Source organism: Labrus bergylta, chromosome 22 (assembly GCF_963930695.1).
Source record: "Labrus bergylta chromosome 22, fLabBer1.1, whole genome shotgun sequence".
NCBI classification, from domain to species: domain Eukaryota; kingdom Metazoa; phylum Chordata; class Actinopteri; order Labriformes; family Labridae; genus Labrus; species Labrus bergylta.
The window spans coordinates 11,229,872-11,242,218 of record NC_089216.1 but is presented as its reverse complement, the minus strand read 5'-3'; the positions used below and the strand labels follow the sequence as shown (position 1 = coordinate 11,242,218).

Below are 12,347 nucleotides of genomic sequence, written 5' to 3'. Positions count from 1 at the left end.
TCGGGTAGTGTGCTTGCAGTTGCAGACTGGTGGGATGTGCGAGGATGGGAAGGGAGACGGGGGAAAAGATTTTTTAAGGCGTCAAAGCGAGCGTTGTGACAAGACCAAAACTGACGCTTGAGTTTAGCCTTGAGGGGTGCGGGACTGAAAATGAGCTCAGCTGGCAGGTGTCCACATCCAGACTTAAGCAATTTAGCTTCATGTCAGTGTTCTTATTACGACATTACACTGTTTCCCATAAAGACATGACAAGCTCATTAGAAGGGTTTAGGGCGATTTAAACTGAATATGCCGAGTATAATACCTCTAAAACTAAGAACAAAGGAAAGCTTTTTTCTTCTGGTGGTGAAACTTCTTTAGATCAAGTCAAATCCTATTGCTCAGATTGGGGCTTTCCCGTCCTGTATTTCATTGTGGTTGCATTCTTTAAATAAACTTTAAAAGGCAATTAGCAGCTAAATACTTAAAAAATGTCTGGGCCTGCAATTACCAAGTTTTCTCTTCTTATTTATCTGTCAGTCCCTTTCAAGATTAGTCAATGCATTGTTAGGTCTGTAATTACCTAGAAAGTAACCAAAACTTCCTACAATCAGTCAAACATTCAATTTATAGTGATAGAAAACAATAAACAAATGTGTATCATGGCTCAAGAGATGAGCCAGTAAACAACTTTTGAGGTCATGTATTCATTCACAGGTGTATGTTAGCCACCTTAACACCATACTGAAAGTTGCTGCAGGTGCAACACTTCATACTCAGCATCATCACAACAGTTCCTCTTTAATTTGATATGAATAAAAATGATTAATCGATTTAATTTAGCTGTTTTTATTGTGGCTGAGGCCAAATTATTATTCATCTAAATTAAAGGACTCCAACATTCATAATATGGACGATGTGGTCTGGGCAGGTTTTCCTCTTTGTTAAATGAATAAATGAGTCACTCAGCAGATCTTTGTGCTCTTTGGCCTTTGTTTTCACCTTCCAACGTTGCCTCCTATTTTCATAATTGCCACCTTCTTCTTCGGGGCCATAAGTCACAGATGCTTATTTCAGGTCTTGCAACCTGCCTTAAATTTCCTCCTGCTTGTCTTTGTATTGAGCGCCTCTCCTCCACTTATGACAATTACGATGTAGAAATCAATCGATCTCACTTTTCCTCCTTGTCCGAGCACACACAGCCATCTCCATATATAGTAAGAGCCAGATCTCAGACCTTTTCTATTTATACTCCAGTTACACATCCTCCTTCTGACGTCTTCACTTAGTCCCTTTTTTATTTATTTCTTGGTTTCATTTCTCCCCCTCCCCACTTTCTCCTCCTCTTTCCCTTCTCGTTTAAAATTCCCATAACCCTACACTGCTTTTCAGATCACACAAGCAGCAGTGGGCCCCTATGGGAGCAACATGTTTGGAGATTATCTCCTCAGCCCCCCCCCCCCCCCCCCCCCAACATCCAAACACATATGCGCTGTGTTTTCCCCAAAAAATTTAACGTTATATTCTTTGTTTGGAGATGTTGTGGTGGCTAGAAATCTGTAAACCAAGCCTGCCTGCATCTGTGTTTTTTTTTTTTTTTTCAATTTCATTTTATTTTCCTCACATTCACAATCGTGTGCACGGCTCTGGACTGATGTCATCAGAATAGAAAACAAGCAGCTGTGAAATAAATGTGAACAGGAATATATTGCTTTGTTTTTCTGTTGACAGGCTTATTTACAGAGTTCTTAAGATGCCTCGCTTTCTTTCATTTCTACTTTTACCTTTCACCTCTACATTCTTGTTTTCAACCCCTCTTTCCCCTTCATTTGTCTTTCTTCTCTCTCTCTCTCTCTCTCTCTATCTTTTCTCATTTTTCTGTCCCCCCCCTCCCTCTCTCCCTCACATGCACTTTCTCTCTCTCGCACTGCCCGTATTTGGGCATAGTACAGCTGAATGATGAATGCTCCTTGTAAGCGTCCAGCCCTCATCTCTCTCTCTGTCTCTCTCTCTCTCTCCCTTTCTCTGTCACCACGGTTTCATAAACAGGGGAAAAAAAGAGAGACAGCAAAAAACAGGGGGGGGGGGGGGGATGATAGGGAAAAAAAGAATTATTAAAAAAAAAAAGAACAACATGTCTATGTCACTCAGACAGAAACGCCGACTCAGTTTTCTGCCTTAAACCATGTTTCTTTTTTTCTTTTGTTCTGTCTCCTTGTCTCCCCAGCCGGTGGGGTTTGTCAGCTTTGACAGTCGATCAGAGGCGGAGGCTGCTAAGAATGCCTTGAACGTAAGTGTCATGCCCTCTTGGTGCTCTGGCTCTGCACTTGTATATCTTGTGATGCATCTCTGTCTGCCTTCTGTGCAAATGCATGTGATATCCGCAAAAATCCAGACATTCATGCATTTCCTATCGCATGCAAAACGCCAGAGAAGGGAAGCAAAGTCAAACATACAAGGGCTGCTCTACATACATGTCTGAATGTATCTGTTTAAGTGAATAAAGCCCTCTTCTTAAAGCTTTGCAGAGGATCCTGCAAGGTCAGGAGGAAAATTAGCTCCTTCTTCACATATAAATAGAAAATATTGATCCAGGGTTTAATTTTAATCTCTCTTATTTCAGAATGTAGCTCAGTCGAAAGCCTTGATGAGGGCGAATCAAATATGAAACATCCTCACAGGGTTTTATTCAGCTCACTTAAAACAAAGTAAAGACAGAGCCGCTCTCACACAGCTTAAGTTTCCCAATGTTTTTCTAACCTGTCTACATATTCAACAATTCTTCCAGTGCTTTTAAAGTTTTTTTTGTTGATCTCTTTGTCACAGAAAAAGATCAGTTTTATCATCCTCCTAAAGCGGGAGCGCGACAACTTATAGCAGAGTCTGTCAACTTTCAGATGTTGACATATTGTTGCGCATCAAAGGCAGAGCAGAGAGTTGAAGAAAGGATACAAATTATCATCTTATTATGAGCCAACAATAGTCAGACTGTTTCCGTAGAATAACACAGTGGGGCTGAGAATTGAGCAGTGCTCTTGTTTTTTCGGGGAAAGCTTCGTCCCGGGGGTCATATGGAGATTTTGCAAACATCTATCTGCATATTGAAATATGGGAAAGACGGAGAAAAACCAAAGGAAGGAGGGGATTTCTTTCCCGCCATGGTACTTCTGTGATATTTCTTCTAAACTACAAGCAGATATAGCTTCAAAAAGAGCTCTTCGTTCTTGCTAAACAACACCATTACAACAATTATCCCCAAAACAATCCACAAGGAAGTGCAAAGGAAGTGCTAAGAAGCTAAAGGAAAACACAACATTTCAAGGCAGGGATTCAACATGGTTCAAACTAAGATGTGCTCAGGCCTCATTATAGCCATGTACCTTATTATACCTCTGCAGCCTCCACTGGCAGAAGCTGTGAGTGCACTGAGCCAAGGCAATCCTAGTTAATTCCCTCCCCTTCATGAGAAGAGCCATCTCTCGCTTGTTTCAGCTCAGCTCCGCCTGAGCCTGCAGGGACGATCAACGCAGCTTCACGCTCTCTTTTTTTTTTTGTGCTGCAGAGAACTTTACTCCTCGATGCTTTTTTTTTTTTTTTTTTTTCCATCATTGATCTGACCCTCGTTGTTTTCCTGCTCCTCTCCTTACAGACAATCGAATGAGGTTAATTAGAGTGCGCTTATAGTTGCTGGTGGAATTCTTCCTGGCCTTGTTGCGTCGATTGCAGGCAAACAAATATCAGCTTTGTTTTTGGATGAAGAAGGCCTTTGTTTATGTCACATTCCTTGTTTTTCCTCAGGCAAAAGTAATTGAGAAAGAAAACTGATTCGGACTAGTGAACATGTCGAGGTTTTTGAAGTACATCAAACTGTGTGAGAAAAAAACCTGGTATGTTTGTCAGAGGGCCTTTTGTTTTGGCAATTCAAGGATTTGCCATAATTTCACTCACTTTAAGAGTTTAGAATCGCAATATGTCTCACCAAATAATGGATTTCATGTCATGATATGAAGTTACTGAGTTCAACATGGTGTAAGAATCAATGGATAGCTTCTGATTTTCCATCACCAGTCTCCAAGCAGAATAACACGCCATCGTGAGAAAGTCACAGCAAGCTTCCTAAACAATCAAAATGTCCTCTTGCTGCCAATTTCATTCATAAATGTTAAAGCAAGTACTCAAACTGACTTCTTAAAGATACGAGTCACGTCCCACTGGTCATCTAACCAACACCCGATAATGGAAAGGCTAAAAGCATGTGTGATAACTAAGTCCTCAGTGGTCTTAATTTCTTCGTTACCAAGGCATAAGACAGGAAGTCTTATCAGATGCCCTCATTTCATTTAAAAAATACCACTTCAGTGCTGAACAAAATCATTCCTCTGGCTTTTTCAGATTGCTTTGGGCAAAGGTTGATGATGCAGAGTTTGAACCGTTGTAATGTTTAGCGTCACTGAGAGACATCATGTGGTGTAACCAAATTTAGACAACAAAGACACTTCCCGAGGTGTTGACTGAGAGTAACCTTTCAAGAAAACGATCTATCTAAGAGTTCCAAACAACTTGTCCTGATAACTTCAAATATGACTCGAAGGTCTATTTGGGATGAGAAGAATATTTCTCTTTACAAAAGTGTTAACCTCGAAACAGAATATAAAAAACTAATAAAAAACTAACTAACTAAATCTTTAATATTGTTATCAGCATACTTAATTCAAGAAACCATTAAATCATGAATACCTGACTGAATTCTGTTTTTTTAAGATACAATCAACAAAGATGAAGTAGCTGAATTGAGGTCAGCTGTTTAGGCATTAAAGATCATTTAGAAAATAAAGTCTTAAGGGTTTCTCAATGTAAACGTGGCATTTATTTTTTCTGTGCAGACAGAAAATGTGTGTTATTCTACAAAAAAAATTCAGTCTGTGAAGAAAAAAAACTAAATTGAGCTAAATGTCCTCGAGGCATTTATAAAAAAGAAAAGAAAAAACAACCTTTACAATCTGATCCGCCTTCAGTGAGTGACAGCCAAAGACACAACAATATTGAGACACTTTCATCAATGACAACAACAAAGCATTTTGAGGTTGTCTGTGAACGTTTTGATTTATTATCATGGATATTATAGAGCAACCCACCATTTATGTGGACACTAAAGATACTAGGCTGGAATATTTAATACCCTCAACATTAACCCATATTATTCTTACGTGATCAAATGCTCTAATTTGACTCTATGTTGAGACTTTTTTTTAAAGAAGTTGGCAGTTTAAACTTTGTTATTTTTATGTATTTATTCAGCTCTGAAGAGGTTCAATTTATGCTTTCAATGACGATGTTGCTGATGATGATGTTGATCTTTCTTTTACATTCAGAGTCTACAGAAACATTGTCTGTATATGACACACATATTTACCACCATGATTTGATTTCATCTCACAACTTGCATATCTGATATACAGTATTCCTTTTCAACCATTCCTGAAAGGTGATCAGCGATATAAAACTGAAGTAAAAGATTCGATTTTATAACTTTGTTCTTCTCTAAGGGCAAACTTCTCAGTTTATCTTTTTGCTGACACATGTCTCTGTTTGGTCCCAGGGCGTCCGGTTTGATCCAGAGATCCCTCAGACCCTGCGGCTGGAGTTTGCCAAGGCCAACACCAAGATGGCCAAAAACAAGCTGGTTGGCACCCCCAACCCCCCTCCCTCCCAGCAGAGCCCCGGGCCACAGTTCATTGGCAGAGACCCATGTGAGTACTCCGACCACTTCTCTGCCTGAGCTCGTGGTACTTTTTCTCTGTGCTGCTGCTTTCCTTGACCATTGGCCATTTCCTTGTTTGGGTTGATTGGACAGCTGCTTACTTTCAGGATTTGTTGTCATCTGAAGAGGAGTGTTTCAGCAATGACTGTACATGAAAATGGAGAATGACTTGGCTGCCAATGGTTTTCATCGTTTGCAAACAGGTTAAGGCCATTTTCATTTGATAATCTGTGAACAACCAGTCATGCAGGACGTTGCTTTAAAATAAGATTCTGTGCACATCTGTCATTTAATAATAAGCGTTCCACCCCTGAATCGTAGATGCCTCCTGCTAGATGAATGATTCATAAACAGAATGTGTTCCCTGTTAGATGTTCCTCTAATCATTTAGACTAAAGGCCCTTGAGTTGAAGTACCAAGCATCTACGGAATTTGCTAATAGTTGCTGTCCTTTTTCCTATTTAGTCAAATATTATTCCAAAGGTTCAGCACGAATCAGCCTCTGATAGTTGAACATAGGCCAGCTGTGGTCATACATTCTTCCCAAATGATCAAGCTGCTCTTATCTCGGAGAAAGGGCGTGTACTCTAAAGCCTACTAGAAAATGGAAGGAAACGATTAATGAATCAATGACGTAATCAGCAGGAGAGAAATTGCCATCATTTCCTGATAAGAGATGTTTAAATCAGCCATTTTTTTCTGATTACGCCATGATAAACGCTTACCAGGAGACGCAGAGGGCGCATGGAAATTGCTGCTTTCTGACGGTTCTTTGTTAAGCCGATGTTTTTATTTGACAAAAATACAATTCTAATCCTCAATTACAACTCTGCACTGTCACCTATTCCTTCACTCATGCACCATGATCTTTTTTTCACTTTATGCTCGACTCAGTGAGCAAATCATCATATCTGAGGTGGTTTCCTCTCAACTGATCCTGAATTAAGTCAGCCTTACTGATTTTGGAGGAGTACCACTGACTGTTTGCTAAGACCTGCTCCTGTAGTGAGTGTTGCTATACATGCTAACCTTCTGATGCAGTTTAAAACAACGATCAGGACAGTTTTACCTCTTAAAATATGAAGATTTGAATACAGGCTTCTATTTACGTTAGACAACTCTCTTAGTTTGATGAGTTTTTTGAAATGCAGAGTCATGCTTTTAATGGACTTCTAAATATTGTACAAGGGTAAAACCATTCAGTTGATACTTAACAGTAGCTTCTTTAAAGGGATTGTATTCCCACAAACGTATACATTGACTTAATTTTGTGAGACTCTGTATTAGAAGTAAGACTCAGTTAAGTTTGTCGACAGGCGTGAAGATTGTTGCTCATATAAGAGCAGAGAAACACGTGTTTAATCCATTTCTTACATTTTTTCTGTGTGTCTTTTGGATGTGGATTTGGCATTTCTTCAAACCTGATATTAATCTGCCAAGTATTATTGCTACAGCCAAATGCATACCACTTTGACATGTACAGAAATCCAAGGCTCGACAGGCCTGCCATGCCTAGTTACAGTTGCTAAGCCATGATTGGACAGTTGTTTGGGGTTAAGGGTTTTAGGAAAACAGTCAGTTGTTTTAAAAGACGTTAAATGAGAGGAAGCAACTTCAGGTCACAAATAACCACGTATAGCTCACCTCGACCACCGCGTACACCACCACCACCCCCTCCACCCTGTCTCTCTAGCCACCCGCCCATCCACTGGCCACCTTCCTCACTCCACTCCTCCTCTTCTTCTTTCCACAGATGAACTCACAGTGCCTGCTCTATATCCCAGCAGCCCAGATGTGTGGGCGTCATACCCACTGTACCCGGCGGAGCTGTCGCCGGCCCTCCCACCCGCTTTCACCTACCCCTCCTCGCTCCACGCTCAGGTAACCTTCAAACCCATCCCCTCCTCCCCCCCGCTACCATCAACCCCACCTTCAACCACCACCCCTCTCCGTTTCTTTAACCCCACAAACAGCTGCTGCTGTCAGGCCTGGAATCACTCACTAGAATCACTCACTGCTTTATCCCACAAACGAACCACAGAGCACACACAAATCTACTGATAAGCACCAATCTTTACTTCTGCTGTGTTGTCTTAAAGTCACGAGGTAGTCAAGAATTTAGAGAATTTCCCTTCTTTTCTTACAGTCACGCATGTACATTTTTTCAATGTTTACAGGCAGTTGTGAAGTTGTGCTGAATCTTTGGTTCAATTCTCAGCCAACATTTAGGGATGTTGGAATCTGCTGCTCTCACAAAGAAACAAGTTCTTCTTAAACTGACTTTTTTTTCATTTATACTTTTAGTTGAATTAAGTCCTCAATATATCCATCTTCTGTTGTAAGCATGTGCCATGAAATCAGATTGTGTGCAAGTCATTTGATATATATTGAAGTTGTTTATGAAAGTGAAAGTAGGAACATTTAAATCTAGTTTTGGCGAACATGAAATGCTGTTCAAAACCTGTCTTGAGAAAAGTTCTCTCCATCCAATCAACTTTGAGATGTTAAACTCTACTAATCTCACTCTTCACATTACCTTTAAACCACCTGCAGATTGTAAAGCTCCTGTTATGGAGCTTTTTACAGGTTATGAAACAGACCGAAATGAATACTGATGTCTGAATATTACCTGCAAAGTCAAAGTAGACTATCAGCATCAACGCTTTTAATTTCTAAAATGTTATTATCAGTGCCTGAAAATGCGTCCGTAGGGTAGGAGAAGCGATAAACAGCAAGCTGTCAAAACAGCCTGTTTTTTTTTACATTTCCACAACAAAGATGCTCTGTGAGTGAAACCATTGACTGTTAAGGGAAGCAGGATGAGATTTCTTGTTAATAGAAACACTACACTTATGGGGTGCAGATGGCCTACAATGCTACATTTTAAACCACAGGAGTGGAAATGGATAACCAATACTGATTGCAACCAATGAATTGCCTTATTACTCCGGCTGGAAAAGGGTGTGCTCATGGCGTTTGATCCTGAGAATAATCATCAATATAATATACATTACCCTCTCTGTCTTCAGAAGCTTGTGTTAAAACCACTTAGACTAAGACGCATTAAAGGTTTGATAGATAAGATTAAAAAAATAATTCAAATGGAGAAATGTGTCAGGGTCGAACATCCCGATGACACTTTATTGATCCCCATTAGTGGCATTATCTGTCAAAATAAGAGCTTCAATGGTTTAAAAGTTGTTTTTTACATCATCGTTTGACCATCAGATACTTCTTTAATTCTCTCTATTTCAACCAGCCATGATCCAGTTTATTGAGGTCTTCTAATCTGCACAGCTCCACTGTGGGTTCACATTCGAGTTCAGTATTGATCTCTTGAAATTCTTCTCATGGAGCCGGTATGCTGCAGCCAACCCTGTTTAGATTCCAGTATTAGACATGCTGTTTCTGAATTTCTGTGTTTTCATTTCCTTTTGTTTGCTGCTTTGCAGTATTTTAAGATCAAATTGTAACCGTTTCTTTAATGTCTTTTATCTCTGCTATAAAGAGCACATTTCCATACATAATGCAGATGATTCGGCTCTGAAAGTATAAAGGCCCCTAGCAAAGAGACCAAAGCTGAAGCTCAGGTGATGTCAGAATTTGAAATGAAGTCGAATCTGCCTAGCTGGCTCTTTTCCATATTTCTTGGATATGTGAGCACACACACTGACACACACAAAGAGATGCTGGCTTTGGGATGTAGCTAGGATCCTGAAGCCTCTTCTGACCCGGGGTGAATGCTGATGCGAGACTTAAAAATATGTAAATAAATTAGGCATGCGCTTTAGACTGAATGATAACATCTCATTTGGATCAACATGATCTCATCTATCTGACTCCCTGGTTAATCTGCAGCTGTCTTCATTTCCAGTGACAGTACAGTCATGTTATTGGATTTCTTGTAAATGTTATCAACTAGGCTATTTTCAAAGCTATAGATTTGGAGAAACAATAGTCCCTCTGTAATGAAGCATCATGTGAATTTCATTTAAAAACAAGAACATGTCTGCATCATTTTTTTTATATACAAGACATGTGACTATTAGCTACAGATCACTTTATACAGTACAGCTATGCAACAGACTAGAAGGAACGTGTCATTCTATCATTGTAACAGTTTAAGCTAATGTCAGTCAACTGATTGCGAAAGCAAAAAAGTAACACGCTTCAAGAGTGGCAAATATATATTGGGGGACATTTGCTTCTTTGCCAAGAAACTGATTATTTTAAAAAAGTAAATATGAAGCTATAGCAAGCATAAATTATCTTAGCATACACTGTTGTTGTTTTTGCAGTTTTCTCATGATTAAAAAAAGGATAAAACGTTAATATGTAGTCTCTGATTGGTGGTTGTCGTTAGCGTTTGAAAGAGATTAGCTAGCTGTTTTGTTTTGATCTATCTGCCAGCAAGAAAGCCAATGGGAATTTTTGTCGAAACTATTTCTTTAATATCAGTATTCCGACATTAACGATACTTTTTGTCCAGCTAACATTAACTCACAAAGCTGTATGTCATAATAAACTTTGTATAAAGGCACGTGATGTTATATGTGTGTGCGAGTGTTAATGAGTTTGTTATTATGCGTGTTTAGATTCGTTGGCTCCCACCTGCAGATGGAACTCCTCAGGGATGGAAGTCCAGGCAGTTCTGCTGAAGTATGTGTGAGTAACAACACACACACACACACACACCCCTACCCTACACTGTCATGGAATTGTATACTTTCTGCTATGCTATGCTAATACTTATGTAAATGTTATGACACTTCATCTAAACGAGCGCAGAGATTGTCTTAAACATCACAGAGTGGAGAGTATGACTCCACATGGCCAATGCGTCAAGTAAGCAACCTCTACTTTACCCTCAGACCTTCACATGAAAAGCAACCACTGAGCCTTCTACCAACTGACCAGTTAATTAGCATCACTTATGCTGGTTGACTTCAAATGTAGACATACGACAGCACACAAAAAATAATTAGCCTTTAAGAAGCAAATGTTGGGGTGTAAAGCCTCGTGGGTCAGTGAAACCACAGCCACTACTCAGGCAGCACCGTAAGAGATGAAAGATGTGATTTTAAGGGGGAACTCCATTACTTTCCCCACTCAGGTCACAGCGTACAGAGCGTTGACTTCTCCTATTGATGTGAAGCTTGATCTCAGGCATCAAAGGCAGCGAGTCAAACAGAATATGCAACGAGCGCCGACGCCAACATTTTAATAAAACCGACAGGGTTGATCTCAGCAAATACGACTAAAATGCTAATACCAGCTGCTTTGGTAGGTAATGTTTTTAAAGTAAGGTGGTGAAAGTCACTCAGTACATTCATTTAAGTACTATGTCTGGGTACAGTTACAGTATGTGGTATACATCAGTCGTCCTGTTTATGGGTACTGTTTACTAGGATTGTAGAAAAAACTGTATCAAGAGGTTGTTCAGGACAAAGAAGAATAAAACGCCATTGGCTTTTTTTGTTCTAGACCAGTACTCACTCTCCTATTAGCTCTAGCTGTTTCAGTCTTTAGCTCTAGCTGGTTAGTTAGCGGCTAACTCAACAAAAAACAACATAATTTATATTGGGGCGGTGATGATCACTCTTGCTTTAGGTATAATTTGGTCTTTTATGAAAGATACAGTATATCGTGAAGGTTTTTTAGCTCGCACTTAACTGGGAGCAAATTAGCATCCATAGTGGAGTCAAACATTCATGCATCCTATTGGTCAGTTTCAGTCCGAGCCAAATGTAAGAAACATTAAGATAGTTAGCTCCTTAGTCGCAGTAGAAGTAGTTGTAGCCAACTTGTACAGCTCGCTTAAAAAGGAGCAACATTAGCATTCATATTGAAGCCCTATATTAACTCTCCCTTTAGCTCTGAGATGCTCGTAAAAATATCTTGATAGTTAAAGAAGCATTAGCACATAAATAATTACAATTACCTGCTACAAGCTTCTTTAATGAAGGCGGTGCAAATAAAAGAAACAGTGAACTTGAATCTGGAAAAAACAAACCAGTAAGATGATAAAAATACTTTGTAGAGCTATTATGTTAACGCTAAATTGGGTGATGATTTTATTACAGCCAGCGTCCCCTTTCATGTTGCTTTAGTGATGTCAACCATTGAAATTATTGAAAGAATCCAATCTTGAGCCATGGAAAATTTACTGACTGTCTACAATTTTAGGACCAAATCATCTATTTACATAGAAATGGTAATGAATGAACACAAGCTGAATTTAATAGTGGAGGCTCAGAGGGACCTTATTGGCTCCACAGATCTGCCTTAAGTGTTCATGTTTGTGTGTAAGACTTTATTACCATGCACTCTCCAACTTTCCCATAAAAACAAAAACATTAAATATTGTCCTATAATAATGTTCCTACTGTGTTGCAGATATTATGGGATATTTGTCATTTTGTCAAATCCTGCCAGCAATGAAACACAGTTTTAATTTTAAAACGATTTCTGCATGTTGTGTTGTGACAAAGCACACAGTGGAGAATGAGGAATACCCACCATGAACTGCTGAGGTACCTAGTTTCTGCCTCAGGGGCAGTTTTTTATGAATCTTTATGAAGAATGATTAGCATGGAGCTCTATTTAA

At 39.5% G+C, this 12,347-nt stretch overlaps 1 protein-coding gene across 4 annotated transcripts in view; it reads left to right on the top strand.

Moving 5' to 3' along the window:
* The window catches only part of LOC109993388 (RNA-binding protein with multiple splicing), a 36,747-nt gene that overhangs the window by 16,069 nt on the left and 8,331 nt on the right, over positions 1–12,347 (top strand). The window contains exons 4-7 of one of the 4 annotated variants that reach the window (XM_020646336.3): positions 2,207–2,269; positions 5,579–5,729; positions 7,494–7,621; positions 10,336–10,399. In XM_020646336.3, coding sequence (XP_020501992.1) covers positions 2,207–2,269; positions 5,579–5,729; positions 7,494–7,621; positions 10,336–10,398 — 405 coding nt within the window. In that variant the 3' untranslated portion in view covers position 10,399. Of the gene's footprint in view, positions 1–2,206; positions 2,270–5,578; positions 5,730–7,493; positions 7,622–10,335; positions 10,406–12,347 lie in introns of all 4 variants that reach the window. The other 3 variants (XM_020646335.3, XM_020646338.3, XM_020646337.3) reach the window with 3 other exon arrangements.